At 40.6% G+C, this 23,402-nt stretch overlaps 2 protein-coding genes across 7 annotated transcripts in view; one reads left to right on the top strand and one right to left on the bottom strand.

Annotated features, from left to right (window-relative positions):
- The window catches only part of LOC137351654 (uncharacterized), a 63,346-nt gene extending 60,224 nt beyond the window's left edge, over positions 1 to 3,122 (top strand). The window contains exon 4 of the mRNA XM_068016321.1: positions 1,680 to 3,122. Within this exon, the coding sequence (XP_067872422.1) occupies positions 1,680 to 1,750 (71 nt within the window). The 3' untranslated portion in view covers positions 1,751 to 3,122. The remainder of the gene's footprint in view (positions 1 to 1,679) is intronic.
- Positions 1 to 23,402, bottom strand: part of rexo1 (REX1, RNA exonuclease 1 homolog) — a 112,896-nt gene that overhangs the window by 2,997 nt on the left and 86,497 nt on the right. For 2 of the 6 annotated variants that reach the window (XM_068016306.1, XM_068016308.1), the window contains 5 exons: positions 20,851 to 20,964; positions 15,873 to 15,946; positions 12,775 to 12,885; positions 11,753 to 11,868; positions 9,517 to 9,655 (listed from right to left, as the gene is read on the bottom strand). In XM_068016306.1, coding sequence (XP_067872407.1) covers positions 9,517 to 9,655; positions 11,753 to 11,868; positions 12,775 to 12,885; positions 15,873 to 15,946; positions 20,851 to 20,964 — 554 coding nt within the window. Of the gene's footprint in view, positions 1 to 9,516; positions 9,656 to 11,752; positions 11,869 to 12,774; positions 12,886 to 15,872; positions 15,947 to 16,320; positions 16,431 to 18,648; positions 19,325 to 20,850; positions 20,965 to 23,402 lie in introns of those variants that run through there. The other 4 variants (XR_010969546.1, XR_010969547.1, XM_068016309.1 and 1 more) reach the window with 4 other exon arrangements.

Raw genomic sequence — 23,402 nt, 5'->3', positions numbered from 1 at the left:
GGTTTCAGTCTTCCCATTACTTAGTTGGAAGGAAATGTCTGCTCATCCAGTACTGGATGTCAGACAAGCAGTGTGACAGATCTGCGACAGTGAAGGGATTGAGAGGGGTGGTGGTGGTGGTGGTGGTGAATAAATAATGTAGATATTGTACATAAAAATGTTACTACCGAGGTGGGAGGAGTGCATCTCCTAGTCCCACTTCTCCACAGGTCACAAAAATGTTTACCAAGTTACCGATTTGATCAATCATATACTCCACTCTTTATCCCAGAATAAAATACACCAACCAGGTTTCTTTAATAAACAAAAAGACTTATCCAGTTTGAAGCAAAGCATCAACACAGATTGAAAAAAATGAAAGGTTCCTTTTTAAATTTCCCCCACCACATAGAAAAATATACAGAAATTCTCTCTGCAGAAGTCTGTTACAAAAAAAAAGACAAAAAAATACTTTGGCCAAATACTTCCTAATTCTTGAAGAAAAAAAAGATATGGAAGTAAGTCAGTTGCCCCTTTTAGTCTGGCCTCCGGGTATACGGTGTTAGGTCACTGGGATCTTTCTAAAGCAGTTCGTTTCAGGCGGAATCGAGAATTAATCTGGCATATTTTTCCAGCTTCTCGGGAGAAATGCAGCACCAGGAATTTTTGCCCTCCCACACTGGATCTTTGCAGCATTTCTTCAAAGAGGTAGAGAAAGAGGTGATATGGGTGGTTTCTTTTCCCTTGGCAGGTAAAACACCAACAAGGTTTAATCTTAGTCTAGCCTCCAATAATATCCATAAACTACTTAAACTGCACTTTTATGGTATGTGAAGTGAGCCAATTTTTTTAATGAGTGTTTTACATTCCCACAGCATTTATTATCTAATAGATACATATAAACCTTCATGCATACATACACAATTTAAAAAAAAGCACTACTCATTTTTGGATGATATACTTTTTTCCTGCTTTCTCTACCAATTTAGGCTTCCTTTCCTGAATTGGAATGATTCCATGCTAGGGCATGTTTCCAGCAGTGCCAAACACCCTCTGATCTCTCACCCAAATGGTAATTAAGTCATGAACCTAAAGAGCAAACAGCAGCAGAAAGCAAGTTGACTGGAGAGGCATCAAAACCAACTCTGAGCCTGCACTCATCCAAGATTAAGCAAGTACACTTCTGCTGGGGATGAAACAGAGGGGCTTACCAGGTCTAAATGTCTCAGATATGCAAAGATCTAACTGAGCCATTGGGAAGCATTGATACTCTTTAAAGTGCAATTTCTTTTTGGATCATCTGAAAGAATTGGCATTTTTGCCTGCTTTTAAGGTATTGGCTTGGTAAACAATCCAATTACTATATTTTTTCACATGTCAATCTGCAAGACTTTAATCTATTAGACAGGCCATTAGCATTCCATTGTTAAAGCACCATGACAACTGTCCAATTCTTTTATGAATAAAGGGATCAAGATTTTAATTATTTAGCAAATACATAGTCACTCAACTTTTTATCAAGGATAGAATGATATCCAAATCTAATAATTTAGATGATAGAGCCTCTACAAAATGTATAAACTTGACTGGTCCTGGGGAAACTACATGTTATATCCACGCGTATATAAGTTATTGTGATATTGCAGCTAGACAATGCAATACACTGTTTCCTAATTGACATGCTGTTCTCCCTTTGCCAGCTACAGGAGAAATGCCACGAACAACTGATGCCCCTCTACGTTGCTTTCGTAGATCTCACCAAAGCCTTTGACCTCGTCAGCAGTCGTGGTCTCCTCAGACTACTAGCAAAGATCGGATGTCCACCAAAGCTACTAAGTATCATCACCTCATTCCATGACAATATGAAAGGCACAATTCAGCAAAGCGATGCCTCATCAGACCTCTTTCCTATCCTGAGTGGCGTGAAACAGGGCTGTGTTCTCGCACCTACACTGTTTGGGACCTTCTCCCTGCTGCTCTCACATGCGTTCCAGTCTTCAGAAGAAGGAATTTTCTTCCACACAAGATCAGATGGCAGGTTGTTCAACCTTGCCCATCTAAAAGCGAAGACCAAAGTATAGAAGGTCCTCATCAGGGAACACCTCTTTGCTGACGATGCTGCATTAACATCCCACACAGAAGAGTGTCTGCAGAGACTCATCGACAGGATTGCGGCTGCTTACAAACGAATTTGGCCTAACCATCAGCCTCAAGAAAACAAACATCATGGGACAGGACGTCAGAAATGCTCCATCCATCAATATCGGCGATCACGCTCTGGAAGTGGTTCAAGTGTTCACCCACCCAGGCTCAACTATCACCAGTAACCTGTGGCTCGATGCAGAAATCAACAAGCGCATGGGAAAGGCGTCTGCTGCTATGTCCAGACTGGCCAAGAGTGTGGGAAAATGGCGCACTGACACGGAACACAAAAGTCTGAGTGTATCGAGCCTGTGTCCTCCGTACCTTGCTTTACGGCAGCGAGGCCTGGACAACGTATGTCAGCCAAGAGCGACGTCTCAATTCATTCCATCTTCACTGCCTCCGGAGAATCCTTGGCATCAGGAGGCAGGACCGTATCCCCAACACAGAAGTCCTCGAGGTGGCCAACATCCCCAGCATATACACCCTACTGAGCCAGCGGCGCTTGAGATGGTTTGGCCATGTGAGCCGCATGGAAGATGGCAGGATCCCCAAGGACACATTCTACAGCGAGCTCGTCACTGGTATCAGACCCACTGGCCATCCATGTCTCCGCTTTAAAGATGTCTGCAAATGCGACATGAAGTCCTGTGACATTGACCACAAGTCGTGGGAGTCTATTGCCAGTGATCGGACAGCCATAAAGGTGGGGCTAAAGAGTGGCGAGTTGAAGAGACTTAGCTGTTGACAGGAAAAAAAAAGAGAGAAGCGCAAGGAGGGAGCCAACTGTGTAACAGCCCCGACAACCAATTTTATCTGCAGCGCCTGTGGAAGAGTGTGTCACTCTAGAATTGGCCTTTCTAGCAACTCCAGACACTGCTTCACAAACCACTGACCACCTCCAGGCGCTGACCCATTGTCTCGAGACAAGGAGGCCAAAGAAGAGAAGATTCATGTATTGTATGAAGCCTCTGCACCAGTGTCAAAGTATGTTTATTTTGTCCCGAAGCTAAGTAAACTATTTAAACATAAAAATATTTAAATATTTAAACATATGTAAACATCTGCATGTGACACCCCCCCCACTCACTGTAAATAGCATGTGACAACCCCCCGCTCCCTGTAAATAGCAGCATGTGACACACCCCCCGCTCCCTGTAAAGAGCAGCATGTGACACCTCCCCCATTCCCTGTAAATAGCAGCATCTGACACCCCCCCACCCCCTGTAAATATCTAAATTACTGACGCACAATGCTTCCCCCTCCTCAAAATACTGTACTTCTACAAGCTTGGATAGGAGGGATCACAGCGCATGGTGCATGCATATCATTTGAAGAATTAAGAGTATTCCAGATACTTTGATTATCTTCATTTCAGAATCCAATACACATTGTAGGGGTAGATCAGAGGGGGGAGAGTGGGAATGGATAAGCCATAAAATTAGCTGTTGAGGCCAATTTCCTAAATACACAATATGAAAATAGCAACATTTGGAACAGCAGTAGGCCATTCAGCCCTTTATGCCTGCTCTGCCATTCAATTAAATCATGGATGATCTGCACCTCAACTTAATTTACCCACCACAGCTCCAAATCCCTTAATACCTTTACCTAACAAAAACCTTTCAATCTTAAACTCTAACACCCTTGTATGCACAGTCTTTCAGGGGAAAGAGTTCCAGATTTCTACAATACTTTGTGTGAAAAAGTGCTTCTTGACTTATTCCTGAATGGCCTAGTTCTAATTTAAAAAATATATCCCCTTGTTCTCCATTCCCCTACTATAGGAAATAGATTCCCTGTATCTAGACAATTAAATCCTTTTAGTATTAACACCTTGATCAGATCACCCCTCAAACTTCTATATTCAAAGGAATACAAACCAAGTTTAGGCAATCTTTCCTCATAATTTAACCCTCTAAACCACAGTATAATTCTGGTGACTCTGTGCTACATCCCCACTAAAGGACAATATATCCTTCGTGAGGTTTTGTGCCCAAAACTGAATGCTGTACTCCAGATGAGGTCTGACCAAGGAGTCCAAACAATTGAAGTATAACTTTCTCCTTCATATTTGTAGTGCCACCCCCACACACCCATCCCCCCCAAACCCTCTAGATAATGGTCAACATTCTATTGACCTTGTTAACTGCTTTTTGTATTGTTTTTACTGTTTATGTATGGGACTCCAAAATCTCTGATCTACAGTTCCTAGTTTCTCACCATTTACAAAGTACTCCCATTTATCTTTCTTGGGTTCAAAATGAATGATCTCACACTTGACACACTGAACTCCATTTGCCATATAGTTTTGTTCACTCACTTTGATCGGTCCATGGCCTATTGCAAATTCCTGTTTTTGTCTACACTACTTTCTGTTCACCTCTTAATTTAGTTAACTTGCTGGGTAGCTGCAGTTAAATCTAAATGGGGTTTGGTACTATGTGAGCAAATCGACTGGAACCTCAACATGCCCCTGAACATTTTCCTTTTAAGGTGGTAGCAGTTCACAATGTCCCCCATCACCCATTTAACTATTTGCTGTTTAATCACTAGTTCACTGTGGGTCTTTATAATCACAAAGAAAGAAAAAAATTGCCGTCCAGTCCTCTGAAGTTGCTTTGTATGAAATGAGGGACGGGATAAAATAGAAACTTAAGGTTTAACTGTTAAGCCAGAGGAATATTTCATAATTCAGAAGAGTATTGCATACCAGGTCACAGAGTAATTTATAGGATAGGAGGCGGCCATTCGGCCCATCGAGTCCATGTTCACTCTCCATGGAGCAATCCAGTCAGTCCCACCACAGCCACCCCCCCCCCACCACCCTGATCCCCACAGCCCTGCAGGTTTATTTCCTTCAAGTGCCCAAACAATTTCCTTTTGAAATTATTGCCCATCTCTGCTTTCATCACCCTCATGAGGCAGCGAGTTCCAGGTCATTACCGCTCGCTGCGTAAAAAAGTTCCTCTTCACATTCTCCCTGCATCTCTTGTCCAAACCTTCAATCTGTGTCCCCTAGTCCTTGTACCATCAGTTTTTCCTTGTCCAACTTATCTAAGCTTGTCATAATCATGTACACCTCTATCTCCACCACCCACCCTGCCCCAATTTCCTCTGCTCTAGAAAGAACGCCGCCAGTTTTTCCAACCTAATGTGGTAACTAAAATCCCTCATTCCTGGAACCATTCTGGTAAATCTCCTCTGCACTCTTTCTGGGACCCTTATATCCTTCCTAAAGTGTGTTTACCAGAATTGGACGTAATACTCTAGCTGGAGCCTAACCAGAGCTTTGTAAAGGTTCAGCACAACTTCCCTGCTTTTGTACTCTACACCTCTATTTATGAAACCATATACTTCACTAACCACTATCTCAATATGTTCTGTCACCTTCAAAGATCCATGTACATGCAACCCCAGGCCCCTCTGTTCCTGCACACTCTTTAGAACTGCGCCATTAAGTTTATATTGCCTCACCTTATCCCTTTTGCCAAAATGCATCACATCACACTGGTCTGTATTAAATTCCATCTGCCACTTTTCTGCCCATTCTTCTAGCCTATCTATATCCTGTTGCAGGTGCTTCGTATCATCCTCACTGTTTGCCACTCCAAGTTTGGTATCATTATCAAATTTTGAAATTCTACTCCGTACTGCAAGATCCAAGTCATTTATATACAAACAAAAAAAGCAGTGGTCCTAGCACTGACACTTGGGGAGCTCCATGGTCTACCGTCCTCCAGCTGAAAAACAACAATTTACCATGACTCACCATTTTCTGTCCTTAAGCAATTTTTTAAAAATCCAATTGGACACTGCCCCCCCACCATTCCATGAGTCTCAATTTTGTTAACCAGCCTTTTATGTGGTACTTTATCAAACATTTTCTTAAAATCCATATAGACAACATCCACCACATTCCCTCCATCAACCTTTTCTGTTACTTCATCAAAAAATTTAATTAGCCAAGCATGATCTGCCTTTTACAAATCCATCCTCAATTAACGCAAACCTCCCCAAGTGCCTGTTGATTTTTTTCCCGATTATTGTTTTTAAAACCTTACCCACCATTGATGTTAAACTAAACGGCCTGCAGTTGCTAGGACTGTCCTTACACCCTTCCTTGAATAAGGATGTCACATTTGCCACTCTCCAATCTTCTGGCACCTCCCCCACATCTCAGGAAGATTGGAAGATTATGGCAAGCCCTTCCGCTGCGTCCACCCCCACTTCCTTTAGCAACCTGGGATGCAAGCCATCTGGCCCAGGTGACTTATCTACCCGAAGCACAGCCAGCCTTTCCAGTACCTCCTCCCTCTCAATTTTTACCCTATCCATTGCCCCTACCCATATTGTGTCAGATTCCTCTTCCTTAGTAAACACCAATATAAAAAGTACTCATTAAGTATTCTTGCTCTGTATTTAAGCTTATAAGCATATAGTACCCTCTTTGCCCCTAATAGGCCCCACTCCACCTCTTAACACCCGCTTACTATTTACATTCCAGATGATTTTTGGGTTCCCTTTTATGTTGACTGCCATTCTTTTCTCATATTCTCTCTTTGCCAGTCTTATTTCTCTCTTCACCTCCGCTCTCAACTTATTGTATTTGGCCTGTTTCTCACTTGAAGAATTCACCTGACATGCATCATACACCAGGGGAGACAGTGGTGTCGTGGTAATGTCACTGAACTAGTAATCCAGAGGCTCAGATCAATGCCCTGGGGACTCGGGTTCAAATCCCACCATGACAGCTGGTGGAATTTAAATTCCATTAATAAGTTCAATTAATTAATACTAAAAAATGGAATTGAAAGCTAGTCTCAGTAGCAGTGCCATGAAACTACTGATTGTCGTAAAAACCCATCTGGTTCACTAATGTCTTTACCTGGTCTGGCCTACATGTGACTCATGACCCACAGCAATGCGGTTGACTCTTAACTGCCCTCTGAAATGGCCTAGCAAGATGGGCAATAAATGCTGGCCTTGACAGTGATACCCACATCCCATGAAAGAATAAAATAAAAACCCTCTTGTTTTGTTTCATCATAACCTCTATTTCCCTCATCAAAGGAAGAGTGTTTTTGGTTCCCCTACCTTTCGCCCTTGTTGGAATGTACCTAGCCTATACCTGAAGCAGCTCTTCCTTAAAGATAACCCACCACCATCAATCTTTGGTTCCACTTTATCTTGGCTAGATCCCTTCTCATCGTATTGAAATTAGCCCTCTTCCAATCTAGTCATTCTATCCTTTATTGTTCCTTGTTTTTCTGCATTACGAGTCTAAACCTTATAATATCATTCTTACCCAGAAGCTCACCCACAGACACTTGGTCCAGTTGGCCCACCTCATTTCCCAGCACCAGATCCAGCAATGCCTCCTTTCTAGCTGGGCCGAGAACTTACTAAGGTGTATTACCAGATTTCAAGCTCAAAGATCAAGGAGCAATCAATATGTACTAGATGTGTGAGGAAACACACATTGGGCTGGATTTTACAGTCAGCAGCGACATTCACCGCTATCCTCAGAAAACCGCTCTCAAATATCTCGTGATCTCCATGGCGTGGGCTTCCCCTTTCCCAACAGTTCGTTTCAATCACACTGAAGGATTCTCAGGCAGCAAACGCTACTGAAACTTTCACTTTTAAATTTTACAGGTTGTGAAATAAATGACTGGGACATAGAGATGGAATTAAGGTAATAGATAAAACACAATAAACTAACAAAATTAAAATGTGGAATTTATCATAATGGAGAAAATGGACATTCAACAAATATAAAATTCTTTCAAGGTCAGTAAGGCTGTTTAGCAGTAAACACCACTAAAAACTTAGTTGCATGTCATTCCACCAGACACAACTTTTTCCAAGGGCTTTTTATTAAAAAAACAGTTGAGGCTAAAGAGCATAAGAGTGGAAGTTCTTGTCAGTTCAAAGATTTCCAATTGATCGCAGATTGGGGAACCCTCTAAAGAAGCAGAGAATCACAGAAACCTCTAGATTGCCACGTTTAGCAGCACATATGCAGACTCCAGAAGCTGCTGTCCACTGACTGTTTCGCCGTCATTACTACTGCAAAATCTGGGTCAGTGTTTTTACTGATCCTGCATAGACTATCATATTAAAGATAGGCATGTAGTTGGTATAACAGAAGATAGGTCAGAACCAGCTTACTAAAGAATTACATTTAGCTCTAACGGAAACTGTTGAAATTTTCAGAAACACCAAAAGCCAGCAGACTAGAATACCCGTGTAAAATATTTGTGTGCTTTAAGTAACGTGTGGAACAGCAGCATTACTTCGTACAATGAAAAAAAATTAGGTTGAGCTGGTCAACAGGTTTTAGATGGCAAGCAATGTGGTAAATTGTACAAGAAAAGATATCCAACTTATGGCAAATGTGTGTGCAATAAAATCATTTTTCAAAGCCATCTGTCAAAATAGCAAAAATAAAGTTCAGAGTGAAAGAACAGCTTTAGAGGGACATTTAAAAAAAAAATACAAATGTGATTAAAACAGGAGGACGCTGATTGACAGAACTGTTCATTTAGAACCAGGCACAGATATTTACTGTCGCGATACAGACAGTTTACACGAAGCTAAAAACAAAATGGAGAAGGTCTATTGCTCTGGTCAAAATATTGAGTCAAAAGGAAAATGCAATATGATATGTGAATACAAGACTAATACCAAAGTTCAGAATTTCAATATCTGCAACACCAAGTAAAAATTGTGCATACTTCATAGCAACATTCCCTTTTTTTTTGTTGTGCACAGCCTATTGGTTCAAGTGCGTGGTACCTTTAAACTCTTTTGTGGGAAATTTTAGGTTGCTGCATGGCCACTTAGAGGGAACATTGTTTCATAGCCTAAATGCCATAAACTAGAACATCCTTTACAGACACATTAAATGTGACATAACAAAGTTTCAGGTTTTCATATCAAGCACACGTGCTATGGCAATTTGAACAAATATTATAGCCTTTGCCAAACTTGGTGCCGAGACATGGTGACCCAACATGTGGAAGGACATAGTACAGTAAAACTCTCTCAGGTATGTATCTGCAAGTGCTATGTAACCTAAAAAATAACATATACTCTTGTTGTGCATTGTGTAGCTACTGTGAATATGCAAATACCTGCATAATTTAATAGAAAAACACATTTTAAAAAAAGTGTTTCAGATATCCAAAAGAAAACCATTTCTATTAAGATAATTTCAAAAATAAAAATTTCTAATGTTATGAAACATGCATGTTTTTCTAAACAGTAAATTCTTGCGATGATTGTTATTTTAATGCAGAAACATTACTGTAAGCTTCAAGTTAACAATTGCATTAGTTGCTTGAGAGAATGAATTTAAAATTACCCGTTTTATTTTTTTGAAATGCATACCTTTAGTGCAAATAAATCACTTTCCAAGCTGTGCCCAATTAATATGGTTCCAGCACTGAACATGTTCAGTAATACTGCCTGCACATCACGGATGGTGATTGTTGTACTCTCCATATCCTCCTCTGTTACACCAGAAAATCTATAAAAAAAAATGAGCTGCCTCACAAAGAGCAGTGGTGTTTCCTCCACAATGGCACCAAAATACAACTATAATATGGGCGAAAATAAGTTATGTGCTTTAAAAGAATTGCTGAATTTTGAGTATAAGCGAGTTATAAGCTCGATTACAATATGCCCAAATCTCCTTGATCTTTTACACCCATCTAAACAAATCAAAATAAAGTTGGAGGAACACAGGAATTTGGACGGTTGTAGGGCTGAGGACGTTACAGTGTTGGGTAGAGGCAAGACCATGGAGGGATTTAACAGGAGGATGAAAATTTTTTAAATGAAGGCATTGATGAGCTGGGAGCCAACATAGGTCAATGAGCAGATGAGTGATGGGCGAACAGAATCTGGTGCCAGTTAGAATACAGGCAGCAGAGTTTTGGATAAGTTTAGGTTTATTAAGGTTGGTAGATGGGTTGTTGGCCAGGAGAGTGTTAAATAGTCGAGTGTGAAGGTAACAAAAGCATAATTAGGGTTTCAACAACAAATAAGCTGAGGGCACAACAATGACAGACAATATGATGGAGGTGGAAATAAGTGGGTTGGCGCAAGATGAAATATGACGCCAAGACTGCGAATGGTCTGGTTCAGTCTGCGACACTGGTCAGGAACAGGAATGAAATTGGTGGCTAGGAAACAGACTGCCAGGGGATGAAAACAATGACTTCAAGTCTTCCCAATTTGTTTTTTAAAATTATGAAAAATTGAAAAGTATCCCTGAATGCCAGTTCCTAGGCTTGCTGTGCCTAAATGAGTTGAAACTAAAATTTTTGTGTTTGGCTGTTCTAATGAGGTTGGAAGGATACTTGGACCTAAATTGACACTGGCAAAATGGGCCCAAAATTGGAGCATTTTTGGCTCTAGACTTTTGCTTGCACCCAAGGAGCGGAGCTAAGATTTAGCATGAATAGAAGGTTCAGCAATGCAATCGCCTAAAAGATAAGTACCCAAACTTCATAAACATAGAATTTACAGGTTTTGAGTTATATAATAGAGTAGAAGGATGGACTGGAGTGAATAACAAAGCAATACAATCAAGGGTTTCAGATGTCTAATCTTGAGAAAAACTATTACAGCCCATTAGTCAACTGATGCCTAAAACCAAAGTACTGCCTCAATCCTGAGCCATCTGCATTGTATTTTTATTTCATAATTTAAAGTATTTTTCTGCACCCCAATGATGTAAAGTGACAAGTCTTTCCTGCAGGAGCACCCCAACCCCCATAGAGCATGAATTGTTTTAAATGGCAATTACACTAAATTCACCACTCCAGGGCTTTCCCTCTGGCTCAAGTAACAGGTACATCACCTGGCATGATACTGAACCAGTTCTGACTCTGATTTGATCCTTGGTCACGTTCAGTTAGCTAACCTCATTTGAGCCGCAGCAAGGGGTAAAACGGCAGGGAGATATCATCCCATGCCCCATTACTAAATAGTGTATATCTGCGCATAGGAATGGTCTTAACTGCCATGCCCTGTTTGATTGAACAGCCTGCTGCCAATCACCATCTGGGCTTGCACATAAAGGGCTTCCACTAGAGTCAGACATCAGAGTGCTGGTGGCATGCAAATTGCATCCCAGCAAGAGCCAGTTCTTTGGAAGGAAAAGAAAAAAAATATGGGGGAAGGGAATACCAATTTTCAAAAGATAGGAACTGGATTAATGGTAAAGTTTACATTCATATTTATGCACGGAAATTAGACACGACTTGCATTATTATTGTCCTCATCAGTCTAAACATTACGTCTGAACAACTGCGGAACAATTCTTGAGTTGCGGGAAAGTATGGAAATTGTAGAATTGGATCAATATTTTTCTCTTGATTTCAGTACAGTGTCTGGAGTCCACAAAACTACTTAAAAATAAAATTTATGCTGTGGAAATGACGGTAACCTTTCTGCATAATTACAGTCAACCCTCATCCTTGCAACTAGTTTTTGCCACTGATTCATCTGATCAAAGCCCAAGTTAACTAGTAACTGCAGGAACTAAGATAAGAGTTTGTAATCATAAGCCAAGTATAACAAGTTGCTAAGAGCTCCCATTGTTGTGTATTAAACATACCTGGTGTTAAAATCGATGACTTTATTGTCTGGTTTGACAAATGTATCATACACCACCTTTAGATCCGGGTTGATAACAGTCAACCTGGTCAGCTCCAAACCTTGCTTTGTGTAGCACTGGAAAGAGTGTCATCCAATTATTAAATTATGATAAGAAAAGCTACAATAGAACATCAAACTTCACAATACTATAAATAGGTACATACCCAAACCTATGTTAATTTATATAAAAATGATACATAGAACAGCATTACAATTCTAGAGATGTCAGAAAAACTAATTCAGGATAGATAACCTTTTGCAAAGTTAGGGTCCTAAAAACTTACCACTTTTTTTTGTTGAATGGACTGTAATGCTCTCAATAAGTGACACTGAACAAGGCACCGTAAGTGCAAAATATTTCCGCACATCTACACTGGACGGTTAATATAGTTCGAACAAGCATATTCAGTGGAATCCTGTTCTAGCGATTAATTTGAATAGTAGCCCAAATTATCACTCAAACCAACCAACCAGTATAAGTTCGCAATTGCAATATATATCACTAATCCCATGTTTTCTACATTGCACAGAATTCACTAATGTTTGAAACAGCTGTGCTGGCCCTCCTTCCAGATGTACAGCTCAGCATGTTAGTGCTTCTATCTTGTTCAATTCATGGCTCTCGACCTAAACCCAGGATGCTGAACACTGCTTAGTTGTTTAAAGTGCTTTGGGTACTGCATAAGAATGCACAGTAGTGCACTCCGTATCCTTTCCAGTATTTTCCCCTCAATCTCTGGGCATCACTGGTCACATAAGGACAGCTGACCTGCTCCCATGCCTTTGCCAACAGTGCTGGCATGCATTATATAGCAGGATGACTCTCTTCTGATACTTCCTCCCTAAGGGAGGCAACAAATAACACAGCTAATTTTAGGAACTCAGCAGTATGGAAGAGAATTGGCACAACCCCATATTTTTTATTTATGTACAATACACACACACATACGAAGAATAAAACAGTAAACTGATATTACATACCATTTCACAATCCAGAGCAAAGATCCCTGGGTTTTCATCTGGTGGCATTTCTTTATCAAATGTCTTCATGAAACCAGCTAAGTTTTCTTTGCGACCATCCTGAACATGTTGCTGCAAGATATCAAAAAGGTTTCAATATATTGACCATATGCAATTTTACTACTTTAATTTCTAGAAAATGTTGACTTCCCATCTCAATAAATTGCCCCTCTGACAGTTGCCTTCATCACTACTGGCATAAACTTCAGTAATCTAAATAAACCATCCTTAGTTTACAATTATAACAGGCGTTGAAATGACAGTCACAAGTTCCATCGTAATTTCCTCATGTGATGACCACATGGATCACTGGACAAACATCATGGGCGAAAAGCCTGATTGTTCCTAATTGTTAGCATTCCTGCTGCTGTTCTGACATCAGCTAATTCAAGCACAGGTCAGGTATTGGACCTGCAGCTTCTTATTAGTTAGTTAGTTAGAGATACAGCACTGAAACAGGCCCTTCGGCCAGAGTCTGTGCCGACCATCAACCACCCATTTATACTAATCCTACACTAATTCCATATTCTTACCACATCCCCACCTGTCCCTATATTTCCCTACCACCTACCTATACTAGGGGCAATTTAATAATGGCCAATTTACCTATCAACCTGCAAGTCTTTGGCATGTGGGAGGAAACTGGAGCACCCGGAGGAAACCCACGCAGACACAGGGAGAACTTGCAAACTCCACACAGGCAGTACCCAGAATTGAACCCAGGTCGCTGGAGCTGTGAGGCTGCGGTGCTAACCACTGCGCCACTGTGCCGCCCTCTATCTGGCTTAGTTCTACACAGGTAGGATATTTAGGTACTGAGCAGTCAGTGCAATGCTACTACATTACAACAGTGATTATAATTAAAAAGTGCTTCACTGGCTGTAAAGCGTTTGAGGCATTCTGAGGTTATGAAAGACATTACATAAATGCATGTCTTTCTTTCACTCAGTCACTTTATCACACATTACATGTCATTTCATTCAAACTTGATATCCTGCAAGAAACAAGAGTACTTCCTAATAAGCAAGATGCTCACATTTATTTTAATGCTCTACAAATAGAATTGGCCAAATACAAAACAGGCTTCCCAACTTTATTTTTGATAACATTAGCAATAGAGGTAAATATACCCCTATATCACTGGAAACTAAATTCCTAAATTGCTTTCCAAAGTCTGGGGTGCTACAAACAAATTTTGACAAATAAGACAACCACTAGCCAAAAGAAACCACACACTAATATGTGTAGATTTCCGGCTTTATACAAAGATGTTACTTGTACTAGGCACGTAAGTTTAAGCATTCTCCATTCAATTACTATCATACATTTGTACAGCGGCCTGGTCTGAAAGGAAGTAGTTTGACCACTGGTTTAAAAAAAAACTTAAAGAATACTGTAATCAAATTAGTGCTAAAACAGCATTGTACTAATTATTCAGGCTTGCATACGCTATACATTTAGAGGGGAGGAGAGTAGCTAAGAAGAATAAATATTGCATCTACAAAACAAAGGGTGCTAAACCGCAGTGTGCTGGAGGGAAAGGGTAACTTTAAAAAGTCACACCGCTGTGAGATTCTATGCTGAATCTCTGCTCAAATGGGTTTCCTGATCTTGGCTTCTCTGCTGAAATTATGCTCCAAGCAGAAGCCCAACACTCCCTTCGCCAAAGGAAAATAGGAGGGTCAGCTGCAACCACCACATTTCTGGCACTGGTCTCAGAGGGCTGGGAGCAGTTCATATACCTATCCACCTTCTCTGCTGCCACTTATAAGAGCTTGCTTACTTGTTCAAAAAGTGATCAAAGGGCTGCCAGGATATTGCATTTTGTCACAAATAGTTTCAAATACTGGAAACCAAGGGAATCAAGGGATCTGGAGATAGGGCAGGAAAGTGGAGTCGAGGTGGACGATCAGATATGATGGTACTGAATGGCAAAGCAGACTCGAGGGGCTGTATAGCTTACGTTTGCTCCTATTTCTTAGGTTTCTATGAGCAAACAAGTACTGTTAGTCATACAGATCACAGGTCAGACTCCATTTGTAGCTCTATGTTCCATTTTGAATTCATCACCTTAGGAAAGATGTATGGTCAGTCCACTTATTGAGTAAGATACATTGTAAATAAGGCTTAGCACACTGGTGCAGCTCTGAGGTAATGCTATATTGTTCAGGTATTGTCTTTTGAATGATATTTTAAATCAAAGTCTTCCTGGTAGACCACCATGAAATGAGCAGCCATTCTGTTTGTTCAGGTGACACTATTTGAAGAGGAACTGGGAGCTCTCCAAAATGCTGGCCTTCAGATTAACTAGTCAGCCATTTCATCTGTTTGTGGGATTTTTGTGTAAATTGCCTGCTGTATTTGCCTACACAGCAGTGACTATACTTAAAAAAAAATAATTCATAGGATGAAGAGTGTTTTGGGATGTCAGAGACTGACTTGAGATACTATATAAATGATGGTTCTTTATTCCCCATTAGTGACATGATAGAGTTTGATACTTTATATACAGAAAAAAGTAATACACATGGAGGAGTATGACTTCAACAATTTTGCTAATGTCACCACTTTCTGTGCACTAGCTGCAGATAGTCTAATTAAACTATGGGGGAAGCAATCTACACAGCCTAAATGGGAACCAGATACCATTAACCTCCCCATTCTGGTACAAAAGAAATCTTCAACTCTAGTTAACAGTATTAAGCTTGGGTGTATATACATCCATTCTACTGCTAACATTAGCAGTGGAGGTAAATATACACCTATAAACACTGGAAACTAAATTCTTAAATTGTTTTCCAAAGTCTAGGGTGCTACAAACACATTTTGATAAATTAGGACAAACACTAGCCAAAAAAAAAAACAATACACATGAATATGTGCAGGTTTCCAGCTTTTACTGCTGCCAGTCTTTAAATTAGTACTATGGACATTATGAACTGCAATTAATTTATACCACATCATCATAGATACCTGCAGGCTAAGACTATTTCTCAGCATTTTCTTTGCTCATAATAGTTAACGAATACATGATCTGTCACCCTCAATCAGCTCCTTACCTTTGCTGTCTGACACCCTGCAGATCCTACCGCACCTCCACAGCAGTTGTACTGTGTTTCCCAACCACCAGGTACTGCAGCATAAAGAATAAGATTGGAAAACATTCCCAATGTTTTTAAAAAGGAAAAAAAAAAAATCTAGAATTTTATTTGGATTCAGTACTCAGAACTCAGAAGCATCAATTTGCTGAACTGTGTGTGGGCTTTTCTCGCAACAAAAATTTCATAATGCAAATTATAAAATATGATAAACTAGAGCCAAAAATGTCAAAACTATCAAGGGGCTTAGGTAGGCATCATACATGATTTAGCCACTCAGTAGCTTCAAAAGGTCAGCATTGTGGAGCCTGAAAAGCCACAAAATTATACAGTTACATAGAAGATACAGCACAAATAAAAATGAGACCCCCCATGCCGGCCCATCTATGCTGGAATTTATACTACACACGTGTTCATCCGTCTCATCTCAGCCTTTCAGCATATCTTTCGATCCACTTTTCTCTCGGATGCTTGCCCAGTTTCCTTTTGAAAGCATCAATTATTTGCCTCGACCACTTCCTGTGATAAAGAATTCCACATTTTAACCATTTCGAGTAAAGAAATTTCTATTTCTCTATTGGATTTATTAGTACCCATCTTGTACTTATGGCCCCTAGTTTTGGATTCTCCCATAAGTGGAAACATTCGGTCCACATCTACCCTATCTAACCCATTCATAATTCGAGACCACTATCAGGTCACCTCTAAGTCTTCTCTTTTCCAAAGATCAAAGTTCCAAGCTGTTCAATCTTTCCTGATAGTTGTAATCTCTCAGTTCCGGTACCATCCATGTAAATCTTTTTTCAATTTCTCCTGTGTTTCTACGTCCTTTTTATAGTACAGTGTACACAACTCCAAGTATGGCCTGACTAGCATCCTGTACAAGTTTAACATAACTTCACTACTTTTAAATCCAATACACCTACAAATAAACTCCAGTGTTTTGCTAGAGTTTTTAATTCCTTTATTAATCTGCAACATTACTTTTAATGATTTGTTCACCTAGATCCCTAGGTCCCTTTGCTCATTTACCCCAGCTTAGTTTCTAAGGTGCAGGTGATGATTCTATTTTTCCGATCAAAGTATGTCACCTCATATTTATCTAAGTTAAAAGTCATTTACCACTCAACTGCCCAGTCTTCAAGTTTTCGAATGTTTTCTTGCATTTTGTTGCATTCTTCCTCAGTGTTAGCGACACCCTCTTCCTCCCACCCCCAAAGTCTGGTACCTGCAAATTTTGATAGAGTTACTGGTTTCTAAGTTCAAATCATTAATTTAAATTATGATCAACAGCAGTCCCAGCATTGATCCTTGTGGAACACCACTTTCTAACTTCCTCCAATCTAACTAACGACTCTTCATCACTACTTTTGTTTTTGGCAATTTGCTATCCATTCACCTATTTATCTCTTTTCTCCACATGGCCTAACCTTTGTCATGAGCCTCACACATAGTATCTTAGTGAAAGCCTTTGAAAATCCAAATATTTATCTACTGCATTACCCTTGTCTACTCTATTACTTATTCAAAGAATTCCATCAGTTTAGTTAAGCACAACAGCCTTTCAGAATCCATGATGCCCATTTATAAAATGTTCTGCCTCTAGATGCTCTTCTATTATATATTTTGGTATAGATTCCAGTATCTTTTCCATCACAGACGTTAAGCTGGCCAGTCCACAGTTCCCAGGTTTTGCTCTAACTCCATTAGTGTTACGGAAATATTAGCCACCTGCCAGTCTTCTGGAGCTATCTCCTCCCTAGTTTCCTCGAGTATGTTGGGTGCATACCAACTAGTCCTGGGGTTTTATCCTTAGTTTTTCCAGTTTGTCAATTATTTTCCCCTTTTTATCCTAACTGTATTATTATTTTTAAGCCCATCCTCTAGAAGTGTCTATTTCATTACCTTTAGTAAAAACGGAGGAAAAGCAGTAATTCAGTACTTCCGCCATTACAGATACGGCCAGCCATTCAGTACATGTGGAGTATCCTCAACTGCTCCACAGCTACACAGAGAACCATTTTCAAAGCCATAGGTCTGGTCATTAGCTGTACACCTTATTACCCAATTTCTAAAATGATTGAGTATGTACCAGAGATGGTATGGCAGCTCAAAGCCAGGCAGACCATCAAGTTGGGTGGTAAGGAAGGAATTTGTTCTTTAAATTAAAGAGGTAGGAGCTTGCCCTCATTCAGTTCACCATTATGATGCAGCAACCACCATAGAAATGAGTGATCTGATGAGTTATCGGCAAGGTGCGGCTGCACATACATATTTTATTGCAAAGTGTCAGTCATGGCATCTCCTGAATTTTGTCAAAGGCTCTTTGCTGCAATATGACACTGATGTTAGGAGGCCATATACTGAGAGAACTGTTAGTCATTTAGGGCTGAATTTCATCAGCGTGCGGCGGCGCGCTGTGAAGGCAGCAGCCTTCCAACACAGAAGTTCTGCTGCACAGTCCCTGCAATATTACGCATGGGGGCTCATTTAAATGGAGGAGCAGGTGCACCGGCCACCCGATGGCGCACAGGGGGTGGCCACCGCCTCCTCGGCAACGGTGTCCAGCGCCACCGCGCAGGCATCATTTTTAAAGGGCTTCAAGCCCTTCAGGATAGATTTATATATTTAAAAGGTGCCGAAGTGATGAAAAGATTACTTCAACATTGCAGCCCCTCTCCCCCCACCCCACTGAGTCCTCAACACATAAATTGATCTATCCCCCCAAAAATACACTTGTTAAATTTCGAACTTTCCCCCTCGAACTTCAGTATCTTTGACCCTCAACCCCTTCCCACCATCTCCACAACCAATAGGAATGGTTTTCCCCACACCTCACCTCCAACGGAGTTCCAAAGGCGTGAGCTGCAGCCAGTTGGCTGTAAAATCGGCCTGGGACAGCCAATGGTGGCAGGTATGTTCATTTGCATTTTAACTTAGCTAATTTTAATATTTTAACAAAGGCTCCACTACTCGGTGGCGGGAGGGGGCACGCATTGAGGCCTTGCCGCCGCCATTAACATCCAGTGGGGCCTTCACAGCGCGCGGCGGGCTGCTCCCGCTAGTATTTTACTGGCCTCCCCACCACAGCTCACAGTGTCGAGGGGCTGGTAAAATTCAGCCCTTGGCGTTCGTTAGTTTCACAATGCTTGCAATTATTCTCATTCTTTAATTGTAAGATTAAAGAGATTTGTGTGGGAGGAGTTCAATCACACAGAAGTGTAAATTTCTCAACTGAGTAGCAGAGTTATGCAATGTTTGTTCAGTCGTAAATAAACCTCCCAGCTTATTCAGGTGGCTATTATCTGCTCTTGATCGTCTCACCCAAGATATTCTGATTTTGGGGCCAATTCCATTCAAGCAGATTAAATCTTGACAATCCAGATCCTGATTACATAACTGCTCCAGCACCACTATAATGTAAAATATTACAAAGTATTTTAGGAATGCTAGCAATAATTTTAGGTTATGATTATGTGCACATCAGTGGCATTTATTATAATTTGTTGAGCTATCTACCAAATTTTATGGTTTACTTTTCCTCCCTCCAAGAAGTCCAGGATCCACAGGAGAATGGATAAAAGAAATTTTCCAGATTAGTGCTATGTAAAGGATGCAGTTTTGAAAGGACAGATAGGGGAGTGGGAATACTGTAAAGGGGATTTCCCAGATCTAGGAGTGGTGCATTAGGAGTGTGAAAAAGGTGGGCAAGATTGCTGGAATTTGGGATGATATGGTTGGAGGACGGTCTACAGGTGGGGCAGCATGGAGGGGAACTGCCTTTTGTGGGAGTACTGGTAGGGGTATCAATATGTGGCAAAGGGCAATGGGGTGGGGGGTAGGGAAAGAACTTTGCAGGATGACAGCAGGAAAATCATCACTGCCACATTCCCAACCATAGCCAGGAACCATCTTTAAGTTCTTTTATCACTTACAGTAACAAATTCAAGAGCGTGAAGCTGGTTCTTGGGTCATGGTTGGGGATGTGGCTGGGAATGTGACAATAGGGGGCATTTTTACAGGAAAAAGGCCGGTGGGGGCAAGGGGGTGGGGGTGGGTGTGGCAGAAGAAAAATGGGTACTTGGGCAGGGAGTGGGTAAAAAAGGAGAATGAAGGCTCTAATTTATTAGAGATTAATATTGTTGGAAGTTGCTCTACACAGGCAAACCACTTGGCTCTGACCATTAACGCAAAAACTTCAGGTTATCTCTAGAGCAGATCCATACACACTGTTATTGTATGGTTAATGTTAAGTATTGCAATATGCAAGGTCAGTGTGGTTAGAAAACTGCCTTTCTTCAGGCCTTCAAGAACTGATTATAATAGTATGGTACCAACATGAGAAAACAAACAGGGTTATAACTTTAACATTTTGAGCATTGCCCAGTGAGAATGGCAAAGGATCAATGATTATTATTGGTCATCTGAAGCAAATAACATTTTAGTGCAGAAACCGGATGGGGGTCTTTCAGATTATGCAAAGGTTTGATAGGATAAACAGAGAAGATGTCTCCACTTGTGGAGGAGACCAAAACTAAGGGTCATAAATATAAAGGCAGTCACTAATAAATCCAACAGCAAATTCAGGAGAAACTTCTTTCCTCAATGGTCAGAATGTGGAATTTGCTAGCACAAGTAGTTGAGGTGAATAGCATTATGTTGAAAGGGTTAGATGAAGTAGAGTGGGAGGAGGCTCATGCATGGGCATGGACCAGTTGGGACAAATGATTTGTTTCTGTGATGTATCTTCTATGCATTTCTAAGCAACATTTTGACTCCAATGTGCTCACCTGAAGAAAGATTCATAAACTGGTCACTATAAAAAAAAAACACTATTCAAATATTCACTGATGTACCATAAAACTATGCCGATGTCAAGCAACAAGCTTTTTCTCCATAATTATCAATTTCTCAATTTAAATATCAATATTGAACTTACTTTTATGTCGGCGTAACCGCCCCCAGTGATAATTGCATTCTTCTTTGCGGATGCAATCCCCACTAACGGAAACACTGTACCTAGCTCCACAGCGACAGCAGATCCTTATTAAAGCTAAACATAAAAACACAAACCTGTAATATCTGAACATTGTTAAGACAGTCAAGTGTAGGCACACACTAATTCAGCTATATGGAATTTCTGGAAATTGCCATCACACATTCTTTAAGCACCCCAATTTGTTATGTTAGCTCAAATTTCCTCACCTTCTGAAGGCAGGCTTCTACAAGTTCCAACAACCTTGCAGCACTTCCTCCAAGTGGCTATTCTTCATGCATGAGCATAGACAGGGAAATCAGTAGGATTATCAATTAAGCCAGGCATCGTAACAGAGCTAATCCAAAATCACCCAATATCCAAGTACTTGCACCTTCCAACAGAGGTCAATGTACAGCAATTATGATCAGGGATGTTGGGTAACTTTTTGCCTCCACAGTCCAAGAGCATTAAGGCTATTTGTAGTGCCCCAACTGCTACCCAGACAGAGATAAACTGATTTAACACAGACCAGATTGTGAAGAATGCAGAGCTTAGTGATGCTTAAACAAGAACACTTGTTTGCATAAATGGTATTTAGTATGCACACCATTAAGCAACACACTTTCCCTCTTGCACTTTGTTGAGAACACCGCTATCGTTAAAGAACAGCAAGTCCTCCAATTCACCCCAAGCAATGCGACAGAAACATAGAAAATAGGAGGAGTAGGGCATTCAGCCCGTTGGGCCTGCTCCGCCATTCAAAAAAGATCATGGCTGATTGTCTAATTCAGTACCCTATTCCCGCTTTATCCCCATAACCCTTGATCCCTTTGGCATTGAGAAATATAAGTATCTCCTTCTTGAATATATTTAATGACTTGGCCTCCACTGCCTTCTGCAGTAGAGAATTCCACAGGTTCACCACCCTGAGTGAAGAAATTTCTCATCTCAGTTCTAAATGGCATACCCCGTATCCTGAGACTATGACCCCTGGTTCTGGACTCCCCAACCATCGGAACATCCTCCCTGCATCTAGCCTGTCTAGTCCTGTTTGAATTTTATAGGTTTCTATGAGATCCTCTCTCATTCTTCTAAACTCTAGTGAAAATAGGCCTAGTTGACCCAATCTCTACTCATACATCAATCCTGCCATCCCAGGAATCAGCCTGGTAAATCTTCTTTGAACTCCCTCCATGGCAAGAACATCCTTCCTCAGATAAGGAGACCAAAACTGCACACAATACTCCAGATGCGATCTCACCAAGGCCCTGTACAACTGCAGTAAGACATCCTTGCTCCTGTACTCAAATCCTCTTGAACGAAGGCCAACATACCATTCGTCTTCCTAATTGCTTGCTGCACCTGAATGCTTGCTTTCAACAACTGGTGTAAAAAGACACCAAGGTCTCGTTGCACCTCCCCCTTTCCCAATCTATCACCATTCAGATAATAATCTGCCTTTCTGTTTTTACAACCAAGGATATATGCTAGTTTATTATATATATTTGTTTACTAATAACATGGCTGTTTTTGAATGGAACAGAATTGAGTGACAGCTGTCATTCCCTTGCCCAATGGCAAGACATCAATGAAGTGCAAGCAAAGGTCGTTGATCTGCAGATTATCCAGAATATAGGAGTTGTATTTTGGGGCTCATCAGATTAAGCATTGCCAAAGCATTATTTAGGTGTATGAAGCCAGGGCAAGGTATTATTTCTAACTTGCCATATTATATCAGTCTTTCAAATGACATTTTTGATAATTCTCTATTCAAAGATCTTTGACAAAGAGAGATTATGGAAGTTGGCCTCCATCTGGTGAGGCAGGAATATCACCACACCTTTGTACAAGCATTGCACCAGAATGTATACGAATGTTGTGTCCACCAAATGTCTGAGATTATTGTATTATGTTGGAAATATGTTCTAAAGGAGATATTTAAACTTCTCTGGTCTAGTCTTTATGTTAGGAAAACTGCTATATTGTGTGTTTTGCTTCAATGTATTACCACATATAAATAAATACTATTACATTTAATCTGATTCATCATTTTGAGAATGTGGTATTTCCTGCCTGTCGAGTGGACCAGAACACAATAGGCAGCTCACACAGGCCTCTGGTGTATAATACCTTGGCAAAAATCAATGGTAGTCTTGTACCATGCTGTCTTATTCACATCGCACATGTTTAATTCACAAATCGCAGGTCTACTAATTGGAATTTCCTGTTCAAAAGGAAGTAAGTACAAGTAGATTGCAATAGTCACCTGTTCCTTCAGTTTTTAGCAATCCAGACTAGTCAAGTCACACATTATAACTATTAGCTGAATGGAATGAATCCTGTTCTTATTTGGAATTTGTTTGAGATGCATGCAGAAACCCATCACCAAGTTCTCAGCAAAACTATTGAACAATCTATAAAGATAGTTTCTATTTACTTTACCTGAAGTGCTCTTCCCACCCCTTCATAGCCCATTTATCACACCTCAGATAATTTAGATGTAGCTTGGCGAA

The sequence above is a fragment of the Heterodontus francisci genome, chromosome 36 (genome assembly GCF_036365525.1).
Source record: "Heterodontus francisci isolate sHetFra1 chromosome 36, sHetFra1.hap1, whole genome shotgun sequence".
Classification (NCBI taxonomy): domain Eukaryota; kingdom Metazoa; phylum Chordata; class Chondrichthyes; order Heterodontiformes; family Heterodontidae; genus Heterodontus; species Heterodontus francisci.
Note: the sequence above shows the minus strand (reverse complement) of the source record. Positions and strands in the feature narration are given on the sequence as shown.